At 58.6% G+C, this 21,737-nt stretch overlaps 1 protein-coding gene across 1 annotated transcript in view; it reads left to right on the top strand.

Moving 5' to 3' along the window:
• Positions 1–21,737, top strand: part of DYNC1H1 (dynein cytoplasmic 1 heavy chain 1) — a 61,692-nt gene that overhangs the window by 38,427 nt on the left and 1,528 nt on the right. The window contains exons 36-74 of the mRNA XM_055556645.1: positions 128–358; positions 472–612; positions 824–1,057; positions 1,144–1,350; positions 1,435–1,556; positions 1,950–2,115; positions 3,051–3,214; positions 4,126–4,255; positions 6,250–6,383; positions 6,844–6,958; positions 7,057–7,218; positions 7,304–7,518; positions 7,601–7,805; positions 8,804–8,977; positions 9,079–9,198; positions 9,380–9,500; positions 10,822–11,017; positions 11,392–11,509; positions 11,589–11,804; positions 12,089–12,301; positions 12,403–12,530; positions 14,054–14,207; positions 14,781–14,927; positions 15,032–15,182; positions 15,301–15,554; positions 15,843–15,977; positions 16,091–16,185; positions 16,294–16,468; positions 16,648–16,723; positions 17,379–17,539; positions 17,664–17,775; positions 17,872–17,932; positions 18,022–18,145; positions 18,238–18,351; positions 18,900–19,070; positions 19,151–19,368; positions 19,463–19,566; positions 20,861–21,072; positions 21,441–21,594. Coding sequence (XP_055412620.1) covers positions 128–358; positions 472–612; positions 824–1,057; positions 1,144–1,350; positions 1,435–1,556; positions 1,950–2,115; positions 3,051–3,214; positions 4,126–4,255; positions 6,250–6,383; positions 6,844–6,958; positions 7,057–7,218; positions 7,304–7,518; positions 7,601–7,805; positions 8,804–8,977; positions 9,079–9,198; positions 9,380–9,500; positions 10,822–11,017; positions 11,392–11,509; positions 11,589–11,804; positions 12,089–12,301; positions 12,403–12,530; positions 14,054–14,207; positions 14,781–14,927; positions 15,032–15,182; positions 15,301–15,554; positions 15,843–15,977; positions 16,091–16,185; positions 16,294–16,468; positions 16,648–16,723; positions 17,379–17,539; positions 17,664–17,775; positions 17,872–17,932; positions 18,022–18,145; positions 18,238–18,351; positions 18,900–19,070; positions 19,151–19,368; positions 19,463–19,566; positions 20,861–21,072; positions 21,441–21,594 — 6,130 coding nt within the window. The remainder of the gene's footprint in view (positions 1–127; positions 359–471; positions 613–823; positions 1,058–1,143; positions 1,351–1,434; positions 1,557–1,949; positions 2,116–3,050; positions 3,215–4,125; positions 4,256–6,249; positions 6,384–6,843; positions 6,959–7,056; positions 7,219–7,303; positions 7,519–7,600; positions 7,806–8,803; positions 8,978–9,078; positions 9,199–9,379; positions 9,501–10,821; positions 11,018–11,391; positions 11,510–11,588; positions 11,805–12,088; positions 12,302–12,402; positions 12,531–14,053; positions 14,208–14,780; positions 14,928–15,031; positions 15,183–15,300; positions 15,555–15,842; positions 15,978–16,090; positions 16,186–16,293; positions 16,469–16,647; positions 16,724–17,378; positions 17,540–17,663; positions 17,776–17,871; positions 17,933–18,021; positions 18,146–18,237; positions 18,352–18,899; positions 19,071–19,150; positions 19,369–19,462; positions 19,567–20,860; positions 21,073–21,440; positions 21,595–21,737) is intronic.

Consider the following 21,737-nt stretch of genomic DNA (forward strand, 5'->3'; position numbering starts at 1 on the left):
CCTCATTTTTCAACCCATAAAACTGTTTTCATCATGACGTGGCCCTCCCCCAGGCCCGGGTTAGAGCAGGTGAAAGTCTCCCGGCCTTGCTAGCTGGCCGCTGAGCACCGTTGACCCGCCCTTGCAGATCCAGAGGGACGCGGCGACGATCATGCAGCCGTACTTCACAAGCAGTGGGCTGGTCACCAAGGCGCTGGAGCATGCCCTCACGCTGGAGCACATCATGGACCTGACGCGCCTGCGCTGCCTGGGTGCGCTCTTCTCCATGCTGCACCAGGCCTGCCGCAACGTGGCGCAGTACAACGCCAACCACCCCGACTTCCCCATGCAGAGTGAGCAGCTGGAGCGCTACATCCAGGTCAGGGCCGGGGGGCTCTGGGCACCGCGGCTGCAGGGCTGACATCGCTGTACATGTCTCTCCTTGAATGTTGAGACTCCACTCGAATCAGGATCTGCCTCCTTCCCCCGCAGCGGTACCTGGTCTATGCCATCCTCTGGTCCTTGTCCGGAGACAGCAGGCTGAAGATGAGGGCAGAGCTGGGCGAGTACATCAGGAGGATCACCACGGTGCCGCTGCCCGCCGCGCCCAACATCCCCATCATCGACTACGAGGCATGTGCCAGAGGGCGGCGTCCTCCCCGCTTCTCGCCCTGCAGTGGCCTCGCCTGCACTTAATCAGCCTTTCCTGTCGTAGAGGGACTTTGTCCCTTTAGTCTCCTGTGGTATAGGGAAGGCGGGTTAACTTGGAGGTCCTGACTTGGGTGAAAGGGAGCGGGTCCTGCAGGCGGGCAGGCCCGGCTGACCCTCACCCGCCCGTCTGCAGGTGTCCATCAGTGGAGAGTGGTCGCCGTGGCAGGCCAAGGTGCCACAGATTGAGGTGGAGACGCACAAGGTGGCCGCCCCGGACGTGGTGGTGCCCACTCTGGACACTGTCCGCCACGAGGCCCTCCTGTATACCTGGCTGGCCGAGCACAAGCCGCTGGTCCTGTGTGGGCCCCCCGGGTCCGGCAAGACCATGACGCTCTTCAGCGCCCTGCGGGCCCTGCCTGACATGGAGGTAAAGGGGCAGGAACGGGCGGCCGACCTCGGGGCCAGGGACGGGATCGGCCTTCCACCGCTCCCCTGGCCTCTGTCCTTCTGCAGGTTGTGGGTCTTAACTTCTCGAGTGCAACCACCCCGGAGCTCCTGCTGAAGACCTTTGACCACTACTGCGAGTACAGACGCACCCCGAACGGGGTCGTTCTGGCCCCCGTGCAGCTCGGAAAGTGGCTGGTATTGTTCTGTGACGAGATCAACCTGCCAGACATGGATAAATACGGGACGCAGAGGGTCATATCCTTCATCAGACAGGTCTGTTCCTGTCCACGAGGCCCTGACTCCCCACCCATGTTACTGCTCACCTCTGCTCCTGACGCATCACCCCCTTTTCCTCAGATGGTGGAGCATGGGGGCTTTTACCGAACCTCCGATCAAACCTGGGTGAAGCTGGAGAGGATCCAGTTTGTGGGGGCTTGTAACCCGCCCACCGACCCTGGGAGAAAGCCCCTCTCTCACAGGTACCACCACTGATAGACTTCCCGGGCTCACGGACACCAGTTCCAGGATTGCTTTAAACAAAGCATAAAAACATGGTTTCGATGATAAAAAAAGGTAACCCCACTGCTCATCAGTGGGGTTCCTCTGGGTTTCCCTGCACTGTGCTGGAAACCTCGGAAACACACTCAGGATGAAAGCAGTAGTGAGCTGCCCACACCTGCCTGCAGGGCCCGGGTGAGGCTGAAATAAGCCCGAGTCATCTTCCCACTTCTGCTGGCTTCATATTCAGGTTTCTGCATCTGCTGCTCGGTGTGAGGCAGCCCTGAGCTGTGACGGGAAGCCTGGGGGCGGGGCAGGGGGCGGTCCTCTGGCGCGGGCACGCCGCCGGCGGCTGAGCCGGGCTCTCCCCGCAGGTTCCTGCGCCACGTTCCCGTGGTGTACGTGGATTACCCGGGCCCCGCCTCGCTGACGCAGATCTACGGGACATTCAACCGGGCCATGCTGCGGCTCATCCCGTCGCTGCGCACGTACGCGGAGCCGCTCACCGCGGCGATGGTGGAGTTCTACACCATGTCCCAGGTGCGCGGCCTCCCTGCCCCTTCCCGGGGCTGAGGGCTCTGGGAAAAGTCTGAGCTCCCTCTGGAGCTCCCGCTCAGCGCGGAGGCTTCCTCCGGAGCCCTCATCAGGTCACTCCAGCCAGTACCGGCTGCTGTCCTGGTCCGGCCCATGTGTGCGTCTTCATTCCCCGATGAAGCTGAGACTGGATGGTGCACTTTCTAAGCGGGTGTGCACACTTCTGTCTCAGCAGACCCAACCCGGGCACGTGGGTCTGCGCTCACTCTTCCATGGTGTTTGTGGTGACCAGGTGTGGCCACCACACTCGGGCTGGACCAGTTACACTCCCACCACGGCTCCTCATCCAGCCTTGGAAAAAGGCTGATTCAGACCGTCTTTGCTCCTTAGAGGAGCAGAGGTGCTTCTCGTGGTTTTGATTGGCATTCCTCTGTTAGCCTCTGGCAAGGGCACCTGCAGGAGAGCTGCCGGTGTTCCGCTGAGACGTCCTCTGGCTTAGAGTCCTGTGTGAGAATGCACTTGTCATGTTATTACAAATGCTCCAGACTTGGTATGATTGCAGCCTTTTACCTACATGTTTTAAATAGCATGAAATGTAAACTTTTTTCTTTGTTTTTCTTTTTGAGATAATGCTTAGAAAAGCTTTCCTTCAGCTTAGGGAGTACATTTTTTAAAGCATTTTTATAAGAATTTTTCTGTAGTTTTATTTACTTTTATTTTTCTCAATGTAATAAGATATAATTTCAACATAAAGTGAGCACTTTGGATCTAACTCTGTACTAAATTATAGTTCCAACATTATTTATTATTTCATTCTTAAATATCGCAGGGTATAGATTCTTTATTTTTAATATAAATGTGTTAGGCAGCACTTGCCTTTGCTACTGCTTTTCTTGTCTTGGGACTTTACACGGAACTTGGTGTTCTTTTTCTTCTCGCAGGAGCGGTTCACTCAGGACACACAGCCCCACTACATCTACTCACCCCGAGAGATGACCCGCTGGGTGCGGGGGATCTTCGAGGCCCTGAGGCCCCTGGAGACGCTGCCTGTGGAAGGGCTCATCCGCATCTGGGCGCACGAAGCCCTCCGTCTCTTCCAGGACAGGTGAAGCCGAGGGTCCGGGTAGCTCCCTGCTCCCCTACGTTGACCCCCGAGCTAGAGTCTGCACGTGGCCGGCCTGCCCCCCTGGTAGAAGGGAGCCTCGCCTCTGGTGATCGATCACGGCCACCCCCTGTCCGGGATCTCAGTGCTGTGACTGCCCTGCTTGGTTACCTTTGGACCTAGGGCAAGGCATTTTAGTTCACCTCTCTCCCTGTCGAGTGGGCCCCACGCAGGGTCGGAGTACAGAGGTCACAGGTGATTTCTGTGCCTTCTCACTATGGCCTGGGGTGCCGTCCTGTAACCATGAGCCCTCCCTCGTCCTCAGTCTTGGCTCTCATCAGGGGATTTGCAGCTGTGTCTCTGGGGCTTTGGTTTTTCTCTTTTACCTGTTAACCACTTGTATCAAGTGTAAGCTTTGATCGCATTTATCACTTGTAGGCTTTGACTTTTCCTGGTTAAGTGACCAGCACCACAGGGAAGCCTTGCTGACAGCTGCGGTCGGTGTTTCGCATGCATCGCCGGAGGGTCTGTGGTTTTAACCAGTGTGTCAGCGGAGTCTTTTTATCTTTTAAGGAATCTTAAGAATGACTGACTTTTAAAAATCAGAATCTTTTCCTTATATTGTTTATAGCTCTGTACAACCTTTGTTTTATAACAAATTCTTAGTTTCCCTAGGTCCTGCTTTGTCATTCTTATTTATTTTTATTTTATTTTTAATTTCATGTGTTTGAGCACTCCACTGTAATATCTACACTCTGGATCACTTAAGGCATCTTGAGTTCGGATTCTTTGGTTCTTCCATTTGCAGGAAAGGAAGGTTTCTGGTAGAAGACTAACGCCAGGCCTTGGAGTAGCCCACGGCACCCTCAGAGCCAGGTGTTTTCTCAGCGCGGCCTCTGTCTTTTCCCCTGCAGACTCGTCGAGGACGAGGAGAGGCGCTGGACCGACGAGAACATCGATATGGTTGCTCTGAAGCACTTTCCCAACATCGACAAGGAGAAAGCCATGAGCCGGCCCATCCTGTACAGCAATTGGCTGTCAAAGGTGACGCACTTGCACCGTGTCTGCAGTGCTCCTTTTCTTCTGTCCTTTCAGTTAGGATCAACATCTAATCAGAAACGTCTTTGACTTGCACTTACTGTAAAGGAAGGTATGGTTACAGGCGTGATGTTGTTCAGTCGGTCAGTCGTGTCCGACTCTTTGCAGCCCCATGGACTGTAGCATACCAGGCTTCCTTGTCCATCACCATCTCCCATAGTTTACCCAAACTCATGCCATCCAACCATCTCATCCTTTGTCGTCCCCTTCTCCTCCTACCTTCAATCTTTACCAGCATCGGGGTCTTTTCCATTGAGTCAGCTCTTTGCATCAGGTGGCCAAAGTATTGGAGCTTCAGCTTCAGCATCAGTTCTTCCAATTAATATTCAGGGTTGATTTCCTTTAGAATTGACTGGTTTTATCTCCTTGCAGACCAGGGGACTCTTAAGTGTCTTCTCCAACACCCCAGTTCAAAAGCATCAATTCTTTGGCACTCAGCCTTTTTTATGGTCCAACTCTCACATGACAGAGGCGTGATGGGCTGCAGGATTGTAGCTGTGGATAATTTAGGGCAAACAATCCCAGGAGCAGGCTGCTCTGAGAGCTGTGGATGCTGACCACCAGAAGGTGTGGTTCAACGTGTTTGCATTGAAGGGAGTCTTTGTCTCACCTGCTTTTACTTTCCTCACGGTAAAAGCAAGGCATTGTGGGTAATCTGAGTGCAAGTGTTCCGTGTACTGAGATCCTAGGCAGAGTGGACATTTCCAGAATAGCCGGGAGTTGTCCTTTTCTCAGAAAGAGAGCAGGGCATCTTAGAAGGTTGCAGCCTTGGCATGCCTTTCTTCAGTGGGCAGTGCTGAGTTGGGCCCAAGGACAGTCTTCCTTTAGGAGCTCAGACTCATAGGGTGAAGCAGCTCCATCTTGGGAGGGCTGACCCCGGCATGGGGGCTCAGGTGAGTGTTCACAGGCCTCCATCTGGGTGTCAGGAAGGGCGTGGCAGACTGAGGGCCTGTGGGAAGCAGGGGCACAGAAGCAGGAAGAACAGGGAGTTTTGTGCAGTGTTGCTGCTGCTGCTAAGTCACTTCAGTCGTGTCTGACTCTGTGCGACCCCACAGACCACAGCCCACCAGGCTCTCCTGTCCCTGGGATTCTCCAGGCAAGAACACTGGAGTGGGTTGCCATTTCCTTCTCTAAATGCAGTGTTGCTAGAATGTCCTATTTACTTCCAGGCTCTAGATACTAATCCTGTTTCATTCACAGGCAACATCTTCTACCAGTGGCTTGTCTTTTCACTTTGTTTATAGCATCATTGGAAGAATGAGCATTGTTAACAGACTGTCGTTTAAATCCTCAGTCTGAATTGAGTTAGCGTGTGGGGTTCCCCGAGTGCGTGTCCACGGCCTGGCGCTGGGGCTCTGGGTGGCTCTGTCACCTGGGTTTTTGTGGGGCCTCTTACAGGGCTCTGTCCTGCTGGCTGGTTCGTTCATTGCTCTCTGGGCTAAAAACCACATGGTCGTGATCATGGCTGTGAATCTGCCTGCTGGGACGACAGTACCTCACTCCTGGTTCTTCTCTGGGGAGGTCTTTCCATTCTGGGCCTTTCCTCTTCCAAATGAAGTTTGGAGTTGGCTTGTCAAGTTGCGCCAGTGTGACTTCCGCCATCCACCACTGAGCCTCTGGGATTACACTGAATCCGTGTGTCACTTGTGGGGGCTGCGTGGTTGCAGTCATGTATTTCTCCCTCCGTGACTGTGGTGTGTCTCTTCATTTACTGACATGTTCTGTGATGACTTTCAGTGATGTTCGGTTTTCTCCATAAAGATTTTCCATGTCTTTAGATCTCACCCTAGTTTACTTCCATTTTTGTTGCTATGTTGTAAATACCTACTTTTGTCTCATTCTTTATGACAGTTTTCAGCATGTAGAGATGTGATCCACTTGGCTGTAAGAACTAAGGTGATTTCTTATTAGTTAAGGGGATCTTCCCTTCTTTCCTGTAGGACTACATCCCAGTAGACCAAGAGGAGTTAAGAGATTATGTCAAAGCCAGGCTGAAAGTCTTCTACGAGGAAGAGCTGGATGTGCCTCTGGTCCTGTTCAATGAGGTCTTGGACCACGTGCTCAGGATTGACCGGTGGGCTTTTGGTTTTTGCAGCCTCACCGCTCACCCACACTGCTCTCAATTTAATGGTGGGGGGAGGGCTCATGCCTGGCCTTGAGCTGGCCTCCTGACAGGCCCCCGCGCTCCGCCAGCGATTCCCGCTTCTCCTCTGAGTCCAGCTCTACTGTCCCCAACGTCCCCACTAAGCAGAGCCTCATTCTGCCTCTCCAGGCGCCTCCCACCTGCCTTGGTTACGGCCGCTCACCCTCCTGCTCGAGTTGTCAGGGTGTCTGGGGACAGGGCCGTGTCTTTTTTGACCTTTGCTGCCTCACTGGCAAGTCACAGTTGCTCCACGGATGTTTAAAGTACAAATACAAGTTGAAATGCTTTCCAGATATTGTAGACTAGATCCTGAAAAGTGTTAGGATTTGAGTGTCCAAGGGGGAGTGGAGCATAAAAGCCTCAACCTGCATCCCTTCTGATGATGTTCCAGAATATTCCGTCAGCCTCAGGGCCACTTGCTTCTGATTGGTGTCAGTGGAGCGGGCAAAACCACCCTGTCGCGCTTCGTGGCCTGGATGAACGGGCTGAGCGTGTACCAGATTAAGGTGGGTCTGGCCGGAGCCCCTTGATCCCCACAGTGGATCCTTGCTCATGCACGCAGCTCCTTGGGCAAGAACGGAGCTGACCCGCCCCGCTCCTGCAGGTCCACAGGAAATACACGGGTGAGGACTTCGATGAAGACCTCCGCACGGTGCTGCGGCGTTCCGGCTGTAAAAACGAGAAGATTGCGTTCATAATGGACGAGTCCAACGTGCTGGACTCTGGGTTCCTGGAGCGGATGAACACCCTGCTGGCCAACGGCGAGGTAATCCCTGACGTGCCGCGCGGGTCGCGCTCTATGGCGCCGGGCTCCAAGGACCAGCCAGCCAGGGTGCTCTTCTGTTTCCCAGGTGCCCGGCCTCTTCGAGGGAGATGAGTACGCCACCCTGATGACCCAGTGTAAGGAGGGGGCCCAGAAGGAGGGCCTGATGCTGGACTCGCACGAGGAGCTGTACAAGTGGTTCACCAGCCAGGTCATCCGCAACCTGCACGTCGTCTTCACCATGAACCCGTCCTCTGAGGGCCTCAAGGACCGTGCGGCAACCTCCCCTGCGCTGTTCAACAGGTACGCCCACTGCGCCCAACGCTGCTTTCCAGGGGCAGGCCCCGCCCTCGGGAGCTGCTCCGAGACGTGGGCGTCTTTGCAGGTGTGTGTTGAACTGGTTTGGGGACTGGTCCACGGAAGCTCTGTATCAGGTTGGCAAAGAATTCACCAGTAAGATGGACCTGGAGAAGCCGAACTACATCGTGCCTGATTACATGCCGGTCGTGTACGACAAGCTGCCACAGCCGCCCTCGCACCGCGAGGCCATCGTGAACAGCTGTGTGTTTGTTCATCAGACTCTTCACCAGGTGGGTTCTGTCTTGAGGTCACGGGAGAAGCGAAACTGACCACCGTGCTGACGTGGAACTGAGCTGATGTAGAAGTAGCCCCCAAGGCACCTCGGGTTTGACACTGTACCGTCGCCTGGGAAAGAGGGCCTGGTTCTCGCCTGCTTCCTGCCTCTGTCATCGACATCTCATCTGCTCGGGGCCCAGCTGCATGTTCTCGGGCCGTCTGGCCCCCTCCCCACGTTGACTCCATCTGACCTGTCTTGCGGCCTCTTTCCAGGCCCACGTCCTCCCCTGGGGCAGGGGCCATGGTTTCTCTGTGAAGGGCCAGCTGGTTGGTGTTTCAGGCCTCGGGGTCCCTGCTCGGCCTCCCCGCTCTGCAGCAGTGGCACGAGAGCCTCGTGGCCGTGAGCGAGCGGGAGCCCCACGTGCAGAGGCCACCCTGTGGGGCGTGACCTGCTGGCCGCTGCCAGCTGCCTCTCTGTGAGCTCTCTGTATCAAAGGAGTGCAGTCTGCCCCCATCAGAGGGGTCTGTGAAGAGCACTCTGACCTGCAGGCATCCTGTGGGCCCTGCCCTCCCACTCCCGCAGGCCACCTCCACCGCTCCCTGCCCTCTCCACACCTCCCTCCACCTGCGGGGACTGGAGGAGATCTGCCTCACCCCTCTCGATGCCATTTCTTATTTTGGTTCTGCTGAAAATCAGCGGAAGGTAGAAGAGGCGTACTGATGCCTATGTAGTGACGACTAGCGTTGGGGGTCTTTTCCTGGGAAGTACACCCCTGCGGCCACCAGCACCACCCTCCTCCTCTCGGAGAAGCAGGAGGAGAAAGCTCCGAGGTGGGAGGGCTTCTCGGCGTCTCACGGGAGGCAGCTGAATCCGGTCTCGAGTGATGGGACTCCTGAGGTCTGGAGCCATGCCACCACATCACACCAGCAGAACGGTCTCATTTTGAGGTTAAATCGCGATGTGTTGAGGCTAAATTGCGGAGAACTAACACGGTCTTCGTTTTTTCAAAAGGCTAATGCACGGCTGGCAAAGCGAGGAGGCCGCACCATGGCCATCACGCCTCGCCACTACCTGGACTTCATCAACCACTACGCCAACCTGTTCCACGAGAAGCGGAGCGAGCTGGAGGAGCAGCAGATGCACCTGAACGTGGGGCTCAGGAAGATCAAGGAGACAGTCGACCAGGTGCGCCGCGGCGCGAGAGGCCCTCGCTGGGGGGAGCTGGCCCGCGGGTGTAGGCGAGCCCTGCGTGTTTCTGTCGCCCTGATGTGGCTTTTGCTCCTCAGGTGGAAGAGCTGCGTCGGGACCTCAGGATAAAGAGCCAGGAGCTGGAGGTGAAGAACGCAGCGGCCAACGACAAGCTGAAGAAGATGGTGAAGGACCAGCAGGAGGCTGAGAAGAAAAAGGTGCCGCTTCCTGTCCCGGGAACTGTAGCCTATGTGGGCCGCCCGTCTCCGTCTCTTGGGTTTGTGTGCGCGTGTGTGCATGCACGTGTGTGTCCCAGGCAGCGTGAGGAGTGCTGTCTAGGGTTTCATTCAGCAGGTTAACCAGTGCTCACCCCAGAGCTGAGCCATGCTTTGTCTCTAGGTCATGAGCCAAGAAATTCAGGAGCAGCTGCACAAGCAGCAGGAGGTCATCGCAGACAAGCAGATGAGCGTGAAGGAAGACCTGGATAAGGTGGAGCCAGCTGTCATCGAGGCCCAGAATGGTGTGTGCTCACCGCGGGGGCCTCGCTTCGGGGAGGGCGGGGGGCAGCAGGGCCCCCCGCAGGTCCCGGTGTTGTACATCCCCGAAAGCATCAGTGATAGGTCTCAGAAACCTTCTCTAACTACTTCAGGCTGTCCTCATCTCTGAAAGCGAAGTCCCCGTGGAGCTAGTCCACTTTTCCCATGCATGCATGCCAAGGTGCTTCAGTCATGTCCAACTCTTTGTGAGCCCATGGACGGTAGCCCACCAGGCTCCTCTGTCCATGGGATTCTCCAGGCAAGAATACTGGAGTGGGTTGCCATGCCCTCCTCCAGGAGATCTTCCTGACCCAGGGATCAAACCCACGTCTCTTACATCTCCTGCATTGCAGGCGGGTTCTTTATCACTAGCACCACCTGGGCCCTTTTTATGAGAAAAAGTTAACAAGATAAGTTTTTCATCAAAACATTTTCTTAACCTGATAATGATTTCCTGAGTACACTGTTTGCAAATCCTCGGCTTGAATTCCATGTAGGGATGTCATGAAGCGTGCAGTTTTGCTGTAACTGTTAAGAGTGTCCTGGTCGTGGCCGGCAGTGACGAGTCTAACACTGGCAGCCTCCTCCCCTCCCTCTTGCACCCCGGGTGCTGGGACATGCGCAGGAGGAGATGGTGACTCGGGCCCCTGTCCTCGTCTGCCCCGCACCGGGGAGCGGCCTTCACCTCGGCCTTCCCGCCCACCAGCCTCAGGCTTGTTTCGGGTCACCTGACGGCTTGTAGTCTTCACATCACACCACAGAGGACTGGCAGTGACCTTCCAAACTGTGGGTTTTCATTGAGTTGGATTTGGATGAGAATTTAATTTAGGTCTCACCTGCCAAATGATCACTTTTAAAAGTGTTTTAATGAAAGTTCAGACTGAGAAAAAATGCACGTTTCTGCTTGTGGAACATGTTGGCCAATTTTTTTGAACTGTTAATTCCACATCTTCAGCCAGCCAGTAAAGACAAGTACTAAAGTGTGGACTGAAGATATCTTTGTTTAATGGGTGTAACATAAATGAGCAGTTTCACTCTTTAAAAGAGTATTTACATCTTTACAGAGGTAAAGGAGTCAGGATTTGTGAGGCATTTGTACAGATACTCTCCATTTTCCAGAACGTGGCGATCTGGGCTCAGTACCGGAAGGTCTTAGTAGTTGTTTTGGCCGCTGCAGCTACTCCAGAGGGTTTTAAGACAGGCCGTCCCACGTTGCCTCAGCTGTCCTGCGCACGCCCCTCTCTGCTGGGAGTCGCGGCATTGCTGTGGTCTGGCCCCCCTCACCACCCCTTCCCTTGTGCCCAGCCGTGAAGTCCATCAAGAAGCAGCACCTGGTGGAGGTGCGGTCCATGGCCAACCCTCCTGCCGCTGTGAAGCTGGCGCTCGAGTCCATCTGCCTGCTGCTGGGGGAGAGCACGACGGACTGGAAGCAGATCCGCTCCATCATCATGAGAGAGAACTTCATCCCCACCATCGTCAACTTCTCCGCCGAGGAGATCAGGTGGGCGGGCGTGTGGGCCCAGGCTTCTCCTGTTTGCTGGGGCCTGGGCGTCTCTGATATGGCCTCCACGGGAGGCAGTGTCAGTTCACGGGTCACACAGACACCTCTCCAGGCCATTTCCACCCCAGAGAGCCAGATTCCCACCCCCCGTTCCTGAGAGCAGTTCTCTGAACCCTTGCCCCTGCGATCCCCGCAAGTGGCTGGGAGTGCAGAGCTGGCCCCGGGCAGCAGGGAAGGGGCAGGAGGGAGAGCCATGGCCTGGAGTGTCCTCCGTGGTCACCAGGGCAGCAGAGGGGAACTGGCTTTTGATTTCCGAAAAGGTCCTCTTCTCTTAGGGCCTCTACATGCTTAGAAACACAGCTCTTCTTTTGCAGTGATGCCATAAGGGAGAAGATGAAGAAGAACTACATGTCCAACCCCAGCTACAACTACGAAATCGTCAACCGGGCCTCCCTGGCCTGCGGGCCTATGGTGAAATGGGCCATCGCGCAGGTGAGCAGCCCCACCAGGAGCCCCGGGCAAGGGCCTCTTCACCCGGTCGTGTCTAAAAACCACCCGTCCACCTCGGCAGCTTAACTACGCCGACATGTTGAAGCGCGTGGAGCCGCTGCGCAACGAGCTGCAGAAGCTGGAGGACGACGCCAAGGACAACCAGCAGAAGGCCAACGAGGTGGAGCAGATGATCCGCGACCTGGAGGCCAGCATCGCCCGCTACAAGGAGGAGTACGCGGTGCTCATCTCCGAGGCCCAGGCCATCAAGGCGGACCTGGCGGCCGTAGAAGCCAAGGTCGGGTTGTGCTTGGGAGGCAGGTTTCGTGCCGCCCCGGCAGGGCTACCTCTGCGCGGGCTTACCTTGTGGCTCACCTGGTAAAGAATCCGCCTGCAAGGCGGGAGACCTGGGTTTGATCCCTGGGTTGGGAAGATTCCTTGGAGAAGGGAAAGGCTACCCACTCCAGCATTCTGGCCTGGAGAATTTTGTGGACGGCATAGTCCATGGGGTCACATAGAGTCGGACACGACTGAGCAACTTTCACTTCACTAACTAACTAACCTGTTTGATTTTCCTTTTAGGTGAACCGGAGCACAGCTCTTCTGAAGAGCTTGTCTGCCGAACGGGAACGCTGGGAGAAGACAAGTGAAACATTCAAGAACCAGATGTCCACCATCGCCGGGGACTGTCTCCTATCGGCCGCCTTTATCGCTTACGCAGGTTACTTTGATCAGCAGATGCGCCAGAACTTGTTTACCACCTGGTCCCATCACCTCCAGCAAGCCAACATCCAGGTAACTGTGTGCAGAGACGCTCAGGAAGGCGGGGCCAACGTGAGGGCCAGTGAGCTCTCAGTGGCCTCACCGGAAGCCGCGCCATCCGCTCCCCCTCTCAGTTCCGCACAGATATCGCGAGGACGGAGTACCTGTCCAACGCCGACGAGCGTCTCCGCTGGCAGGCCAGCTCCCTCCCTGCAGACGACCTGTGCATGGAAAATGCCATCATGCTGAAGAGGTTCAACAGGTAGCGTGCTTGTGCGCGGCGAGGGGCGGGGAGGGTGCGTGGGGAGTGCTCCCGCTACCTGTGGAAGAGGTGAGCAGATCGGGCTGGGCTGGCAGGCTCACCTCTGACGGCAGGCTCTGCACGGTCTCCTTCGTCCCTGTGTTGTGACTGTCCACAGTGACCCTCCCTGAGTGGCCCCCCTGTGACCTTGTGAAACTGATGTGCTTGGCTCTGTGAAAACAGACCCTCTCTTAAAATACTGTGAGAACTGAAAGCATCTGGCTGGAGTTAAGGGAAACTGCTGCCTGGTTTTGGCTTAAGGAGGCTGGAGTCAGAAGAGGAACAGGCCTGCCGCGGAGGGGGCTGACAGTGCCGTCTGGGCGTCCCCAGGCCTGAGACCGCGCAGAGGTCCCCTGGTGGACCGTCCCTCCTCCATGGCAGCTCCCAAACCCAGGCTCCCTGGGTTTTCTTTCTGTTTTGAAAACTGAGCCCCGGGTTCCTATCTCATCTTATCTGTACCTCTCGCTGTGTGTCGCTGTCCCCGGGGTCCAAAGAGAAGCCGACCGTCAGGTCTCAGAGGGCCTCGCTGGGGGCGCTGGCGGGCATGTCCACGCCGTGCGTCCTGGTGGGTCAGGGTGAGGGCTGCACTCACCTGCGCGTGAGTGCACACTGCAGCGCCCGTCCCGCAAAGCCTGCACGCGTGAACGTCCACGAGGACAGCGTGCGTCCTAGCAAAGGCCGGAAGTGCCTCAGACGCCCCTCGTTCGGGCCAGTGACGAGGTCACTGTGTGTCTCCCCCCACCCCGGCAGGAAGCTGGGAGCCCTTCATCCAGAGCCCCACACGAGGGCAGCTGCAGCAGATGGCAGTGCCGGGTGGTGTGCTCCCGGGCCATGTGTGTCTACAAATGGCCTGAACCTCCTCTGTGTACACAGAGCAGAAACCGGAGGCTGACGGGTGGAGGGGGGAGGGCTCACCACCTGCCCTTTCGTAGCCTCTGAATTTTGTGCAATCGCGCGTAGTGTTACATTATTTTTAAAAAACCTGAATTGGCTGTGTGACCCTGGACAGAGAACATTGGCCCCTTTGTGGCTCATCTCCCCCTTTATAAATAAGACTGGCGTGGCGATCACACCTGTCTCACAGGGTTGCCATGAGCACTGAGTGGGAGGGTCCGGCATGCCTGCAGCTCATGAGTCTGCGGGACAGGGGTGCCAGTTCCTGCTCTCCAGGAGTCTGCCCCGAAGGCCAGCGAACCCACCCAGCCAGCTGAGCGCCTGTGCTCGGCCTTCACTGAGCGGCGTCCTTGCCCCAGAGAGACTAGCCGCTTTGGCATTAGCCCTTCCAAGCAGTCTGCCTGAGTCACCGCCTCCCACAGGAGGTCCTCAGAAGGAGGATTTTAGCACCAAGCCTTGGGTCACGTGGTCTCTCCTGTAAACCTGGAGCCCACATCTGAGCCCGGGACACCTCCCCATCGCCCTGCCAGGCCCTGCCGTCATGTCCTTGGGCTCCCCTGGCATCTGACCAGTCCTTGGCCCATCCTCAGGTACCCGCTGATCATTGACCCCTCGGGGCAGGCCACAGAGTTCATCATGAACGAGTACAAGGACCGGAAGATCACACGGACCAGCTTCCTGGACGATGCCTTCAGGAAGAACCTGGAGAGCGCGCTGAGGTTCGGCAACCCCCTTCTGGTCCAGGTGTGTGCCTCCGCCGCCAGAGGGAAGGCCTTCGGGCTGAGTTAGTTATCTGCAAACGCAGCTGACACGAGTCGCAAGACACAGTGCTGCCTTCTGGACTTTGTGAGAAAGGGCTCCCTGGCAGTCCAGTGGTTAGGACTCAGCGCTTTCACTACTGGGGTGTGGAGTTGGTCCCTGGTTGGGGACCTAAGATCCCACAAGCCACGCGGCACAGCCCAAAAAGAAAAAAAAGCAGGGATAAAGCTGTGAGACAGCGCCATAAAAACCCAGCAGAAGCAGCGTTTGCCCTCTAACTCCACTTAGTCTGGACGGCCCCATCCCCTGGGGCTCTGAGACCTGTGCTGGGCTGTGGCCACCCTGCCGAGCACCCTGCTCAGCAGTGTGAGCAAGGAGCGGAGCCCTTCATCTACTGCAGTAGACGTGGGCGCCTAGCGGGCACGTGTCACTCAGCGCAGGTCTAAACACTGGGAGCTGCTGGGGAGGTGTGTTTATCTGGAGCAGGAATCAGTTACATGTGGGTGGAAATACACGCTGTGAAACTCGCTGCTAACGATGCCTCACGCACACACGCAGGATGTGGAGAGCTACGACCCCGTGCTGAACCCAGTTCTGAACCGTGAAGTCCGGCGGACAGGGGGCAGAGTGCTGATCACACTCGGCGACCAGGACATAGACTTGTCGCCGTCCTTTGTCATCTTCCTATCCACTCGCGATCCCACCGTAAGGCCCCGGGCAGCTTCCCACCCCCACGGAGACGGGGCAGCAATGGGTAGGGCGGTGGACGTGACGACGCTGACTGGTTGGTCCGTCGCCCCTCTTGGCAGGTCGAGTTCCCCCCTGATCTCTGCTCCCGGGTGACCTTCGTCAACTTCACCGTCACCCGTAGCAGTCTGCAGAGCCAGTGTCTCAACGAAGTTCTCAAAGCAGAAAGGCCCGACGTGGACGAGAAACGGTCCGACCTTCTGAAACTCCAAGGTATGGCTCCGGGTCCCTGGCTTCAGTGTGTGTGGGGCTGAGCTTCCCCAGGATGAGGTGTCCCGGGCCCGCGTCACAGCAGCACCAGGGTGAACTCTGCAACTTCTGGTCGTTTCAGGGGAGTTTCAGCTGCGCCTGCGTCAGCTGGAGAAGTCTCTGTTGCAAGCTCTGAACGAGGTCAAGGGCCGCATCCTGGACGACGACACGATCATCACGACGCTGGAGAACCTCAAGAGGGAGGCCGCCGAGGTGACGAGGAAGGTGGAGGAGACGGACATTGTGATGCAGGAGGTGGAGACCGTGTCCCAGCAGTACCTGCCGCTGTCCACCGCCTGCAGCAGCATCTACTTCACCATGGAGTCGCTGAAGCAGGTGGGTGGGCCGCGCCAGGCCGGGCTCCCCTGCCTCCCACCCCCCCCAACCGCCCGCTCAAGCAGGTGGGTGGGCCGCGCCGGGCCGGGCTCCCCTGCCTCCCACCCCCCCCAACCGCCCGCTCAAGCAGGTGGGTGGGCCGCGCCGGGCCGGGCTCCCCTGCCTCCCACCCCCCCCAACCGCCCGCTCAAGCAGGTGGGTGGGCCGCGCCGGGCCGGGCTCCCCCGCCTCCCACCCCCCCCCCACCGCCCGCGCACGTGCGCTCACGGCCCCCTCCGCCGCCTCCAGATCCACTTCCTATACCAGTACTCGCTGCAGTTCTTCCTGGACATCTACCACAATGTCCTGTACGAGAACCCCAACCTGAAGGGCGTCACCGACCACACCCAGCGCCTGTCCATCATCACCAAGGATCTCTTCCAGGTACAGTGCGGGCCGGCTGCCCCGGCATGGGGGTGCGCCTGGGGCGGGGGGGCGGGAGTGCATGCTCCAGGGACAGCAGTGTTCCGATGGCGCGCTCCACGGCTTGTCTACAGGTGGCGTTCAACCGCGTGGCCCGAGGCATGCTGCACCAGGACCACATCACCTTCGCCATGCTGCTGGCCAGGATCAAGCTCAAGGGCACCGTCGGGTGAGTCGGCCGCCCCAGCGCGCGTGCCCCCAGAGGACGCGGTTGTCTCAGTGACAGCAGACGGGACCCTTGCCGAGAGGACCCGGCTGACGGCTGCCCTCTCTCCAGGGAGCCCACCTACGACGCGGAATTCCAGCACTTCCTGAGGGGGAAGGAGATCGTGCTGAGCGCGGGCTCGACACCCAAGATCCAAGGCCTGACCGGGGAGCAGGCCGAGGCCGTGGTGAGGCTGAGCTGCCTGCCCGCCTTCAAGGATCTGATCTCCAAGGTCCAGGCGGATGAGGTGAGGGTCCTGTGAGCGTCCCCAGCGGGAGCCGGCCTCCTCCCAGGGAGTCACCTGTCCTATAAAGCCCAGAAGGTCGTGTTGTGTTCTCTCCCATCAAATGTCTGACACGTCAGTCCAACCGTTCTACCCAGAGGTGGGCAGAGCCCACGGTGACGCGTCCTCTGTTGTCCCCATAGCAATTCGGCATCTGGCTGGACAGCAGCTCCCCCGAGCAGACCGTGCCATACCTCTGGAGCGAGGAGAACCCTGCAAGTAAGCCCTTGGGGCCTGCCTCGTTGTGGCCGTTCTGAACCTGGGCGAGGAATGCACTTTGCTGTCTGAACTCAGGGACGGGCCGGGGACAGAAAGTCACTGATTCCTGAGATTCGCATCTCAGTGTTAGAACCTGCGGGGGTGGCTTGGACGTGGGAAAGCAAAAAATTTTCAGTTCCTGTTACAACTCTTTCTGAAAGACTGAGAGGAATAGCCAGAAGGTCCCTGCCCGGGGTTAGGCGTTAGGAGAAGAGGGCTGTTTCTGAGTATGAGGCTCTGGGCCAGCCGGGCCCCGGGAGGGGCTGTGGGGGGCGGGGTTCAGCATGGACACAGGTTGGCGGTGGCTGCTGGGTCTCTCGGGCTCTTCGGGGTCCTTCCTGAGCAGGCTCCACGTGGTCATTCAGAGTCAGTAGCCACCCATCACCCACGGAGGGCCCTGGGCGGAGGTCTTGTCACAGCTGTGCCCAGAGGGTGCTGTGGTGAGGTGGGGTGCTGGCGATTCGCAGGCAGAGAGGACAAGGGGTGTCCTGATCTCTGCGGCGTTGTTTGAGCGGAGTGTTGACACCGTTTGTGGGGCAAGGGCCCGTGGCAGGGCCAGCCGGGGGGCCGTCTCAGGCCTGTGCTGTCGCCGACCCTCCTCCCGGCCTCGTTCCAGCTCCCATCGGGCAGGCCATCCACCGCCTGCTCCTGATCCAGGCCTTCCGCCCCGACCGCATGCTGGCCATGGCGCACATGTTTGTGTCCACCAACCTCGGGGAGTCCTTCATGTCCATCATGGAGCAGCCGCTCGACCTGACCCACATCGTGGACACAGAGGTGCGCGCCGGCCCCGCGGGCGCTGAGCTGCCCGTCTGCATGAGCCCCCAAAGGGCCCTGCCCCACGACAGGCACACTGTTGGCAGGCCTCCCCCTCACCAAAGCCCGACTCCCCGGCCTGCAGGTCAAGCCGAACACGCCTGTCCTGATGTGCTCTGTGCCCGGGTATGACGCCAGCGGGCATGTGGAGGACCTTGCCGCCGAGCAGAACACGCAGATCACGTCCATCGCTATCGGTAAGGGCAGTCGGTCTGTCCCCTCCCCAGGACTTCACGGTGGGGGGGCGCTAGAGTCCAAGTCCGCCTGCTGACCCTTCAGCTGTCTGTTACCAGGCTCCACAGAAGGCTTTAACCAGGCAGACAAGGCAATAAACACAGCTGTGAAGTCGGGCAGGTAGGCTGCTTTGGTTTTGCTTCATGAGGCCCGAGTCCCCAAGGATTCCGGCCAGAGACGTGAGGCTGCGGCCTTCTCCCTGCCCACAGGTGGGTGATGCTGAAGAACGTCCACCTGGCCCCGGGCTGGCTGATGCAGCTGGAGAAGAAGCTGCACTCGCTGCAGCCGCATGCCTGCTTCAGGCTCTTCCTCACCATGGAGATCAACCCCAAGGTGCGGGGACCGAGGGCACTGGCCTGGCACCGGGCAGGGGTGGGGCAGCAGAGCCGAGCGCTCACGGGCGGCGGGCCCCGTGTGCCCCTCAGGTGCCCGTGAACCTGCTCCGAGCGGGCCGCATCTTTGTGTTCGAGCCGCCCCCGGGCGTGAAGGCCAACATGCTGAGGACCTTCAGCAGCATCCCCGTGTCTCGGATATGCAAGGTGAGTGCCGCCGAGCTGTCGGGCTGGGGTGCGCCAAGCTGAGGCCAGGGCTTGTGGGCGGGAGGAGGGGGTCGTGGCAGGAATTTTGCATCACAGGACTTCCCTGGAGGCCCAGTGGCTAAGCATCTGCACTTCTCCTGCAGGGGACCTGGGCCCAGTCCCTGCTCAGAGAGCTAAAATCCCACATACCACACGACATGGCATTAAAAAAATAGAATTATCTATCAATTTTGTGTTTCTTAAGTCCTCTTTTATTTTGGGCCATAATCCACCCTTTCTGCCATAGAATCTTGTCTTCTGTGTACTTTCCTGTTGGCTGTATCATTTAGCTTAGCAGTGTAATCAGGAACACATCTTTATTAATAGAAAACTTGGTGTGGTTTTTGCCTGGCAACACCGTTCGCATTAGTGACTGAGGTCAGGGTGCTCCCAGTGTGCGTGCGTGCAGAGCACTTTTTAAGACCTTGATGCAGCAAGCCCTGGACTGTCTTCTTAGTTAGAACGGGCCTACATCCCGGTGACCCTGTACTTGCTAACTTCCCACCTAGTCTCCCAACGAGCGTGCTCGCTTGTACTTTCTGCTGGCCTGGTTCCACGCCGTCATCCAGGAGCGCTTACGATACGCACCCCTGGGCTGGTCGAAGAAGTATGAGTTCGGGGAGTCTGACCTGCGCTCGGCCTGCGACACGGTGGACACGTGGCTGGACGACACAGCCAAGGCAAGCACGGGCCGCGCCGTGGGAGGGGCCCGTGAGGCCGCCGCCTCCGCCCCAGCCGTGACCTGCCTCTCCTCCCGCAGGGGAGACAGAACATCTCGCCAGACAAGATTCCCTGGTCCGCGCTCAAGACCCTGATGGCCCAGTCCATCTATGGCGGCCGGGTGGACAACGAGTTCGACCAGCGTCTGCTCAACACCTTCCTGGAGCGCCTGTTCACCACCCGGAGTTTCGACAGTGAGTTCAAGCTGGCCTGCAAGGTTGACGGGCACAAGGACATCCAGATGCCAGATGGCATCAGGTGCGTGCCCTCCCCACCACCACCACAGGGCAGGGCCCGGGGCACGGGCGCCTCCAGCCACGGTAACGTGTTAACCGGCTTGCTGCTGTTCCAGGCGAGAGGAGTTCGTGCAGTGGGTGGAGCTGCTGCCCGACACGCAGACGCCCTCCTGGCTGGGCCTGCCCAACAACGCCGAGAAGGTTCTCCTCACCACGCAGGGTGGGTACCCCCGCCCGCTGGCCGGCCGGGCACTCCTCCTCCAACCAGCCCCGGGGAGGCAGGGAAACCCTCGGCCCAGGCGGTGTGTGTTCTGCAGCCTCCGTTCTGGGTTACAGGCTCGGGAGCTAGTACATGGGGTCTGGAGATTGCACTTAGATTTCTGTTTTGGGTTCAGAAGTGATGTCGTCTTTCCTCCTGTTCAATTTCTTTTAAGTTCCTGGCATTAAGTGACGTCTCAGAATTGTTAGTCTTTTTCTAGAAGGTATTTTTATTAGAACTTAAGACTAGTCAAGAGATCATTTAATGCAGTGGTTCTCAAAGTGTGGTCCCTAGACCAACAGCCTCAGACGGACTGCAGCTTTAGAGATGCAGGTCCTCAGGCCCCACCCTTCCCCGGGCATCCGAACTAGGTGTGCTGGGACACTCAGGTGTGAGAACTGCTCTGACCCAGGCTTCTCTTTACTGGAGAAGACTGACGTGCCCGAAGCCACACAGCTGGGGAACAGCACAGGCCCTCGATTCAGCTCTGTAATGAGGACCCCTAGCTGTGGGGCCCACCTCCAGCCTGAGGACCACCTTGACTCAAGCCTCTCGCTGTGGGGTCGAGGCAGTGGGCCCCACGGTGACCAGGAGGGAGGTCAGGCTGTCTGCGGTTGAGTCTCGATTTAGTTGGGACGCAGAGGAGGGTCTGAGGCGGGGGCCTGGGTGGGCGCCCTCCTGTGCGGAAGCGCGCGCTGAGAGCATGCAGGGTGCCGACTCCGGTGCCGCCTGCCGGGAGTAGCCTCGGGGTCCCCTCGGCACCGCAGCGAAGGTGTCTGAGCCCCAGTCTGACCTTAAAGCCGGAGCTCTGCAGAGAAGCTTGCCCCCAGGCCCGTGCAGGAGGGCCCTGGGCTAAGGGTGCCCAAGGTCGTGTGTCCTACCTGGAGGCCGTGAGGTTTGAGCCCCAGGGGCCTGGCCAGGGAACAGCTCAGCGCTGGACTCGGAGGGAGCGCTCTTTGGGGCCAGGACCCTGGGCACAGGCCGAGCCCGGGGCACTCAGGAGGCCACCTGCTCCCCGATGACAGTGGACACGTGAGTCTTGGAGCCATCTCTGGTGTCTGCGCACAGCCTCCCGTGCAGCCCCAGCGGTCGTGACTCCACCCGTGGTGTTGGGCCTTCTCCCCGGCCAGCCTGCCCTCGGTGCCGTAGGAACAGGTGCCCCCAGGGCACCTCACGGGGTGCAGTGCCCCCGGGTAGACGCGCAGGGAGGCCTCCGCGCTCAGCCTGTCCCCCCCGCGCCCCTGCCCCCGCCCAGGTGTGGACATGATCAGCAAGATGCTGAAGATGCAGATGCTGGAGGACGAGGACGACCTGGCCTACGCGGAGACGGAGAAGAAGGCGCGGCCTGACTCCTCGTCCGACGGGCGCCCCGCCTGGATGCGGACGCTGCACACCACCGCCTCCAACTGGCTGCACCTCATCCCGCAGACACTCAGCCACCTCAAGCGCACGGTGGAGAACATCAAGGTGGCGGCACCCCGCCTCGTGTCTGGGGGCTTGGGGCGGTCCTCCCGGGTGGGGCTGGGCCGGTCGAGGTGAGTGCTGTCTCAGGGCAGGTGTGCGCCTGGGCCAAGCCGGAGGGCTCGGCCTGGAACGCCTGAGAGTGGAGGTCAGTGACCCTCCGGGACACAGGGGTGCTTCCCCGCCTTCACAGGGTGGTCCGGAGCTGCTGTGGCCAAGCGCCCACAGCTTCACACTGGGTCTAGTTCAAGTCAAGTTCCGGCAATGCTACAAACCCAGGGCTCCCTGAGGCCGAGTTACTGCCGGTTTCCTTCCTCTTCTCCAATCCCCCTCCCCGCTCCACTCCAGCCTTCTGTCTCTTCCTACGACCGTAGGATCCTCTGTTCCGATTCTTCGAGAGAGAAGTGAAAATGGGTGCCAAGTTGCTCCAGGACGTGCGCCAGGACCTTGCTGACGTGGTGCAGGTGTGCGAGGGCAGGAAGAAGCAGACCAACTACCTCCGCACGCTCATCAACGAGCTGGTGAAAGGTGGGCAGCTGGGGGCTCCTGGGAGCTCCGGAGGGCAGCTCGGTGCCCACCCCAACCCCCCCGCTGGGCCCACACTTGCAGGACCTGGTTCCTGCTGCCTCACGGAGCATCTGCCAGGACCTTGCCTCACCTTCCGTGGTCCC

This window comes from Bubalus kerabau, chromosome 19, assembly GCF_029407905.1.
Source record: "Bubalus kerabau isolate K-KA32 ecotype Philippines breed swamp buffalo chromosome 19, PCC_UOA_SB_1v2, whole genome shotgun sequence".
Lineage (NCBI taxonomy): Eukaryota > Metazoa > Chordata > Mammalia > Artiodactyla > Bovidae > Bubalus > Bubalus kerabau.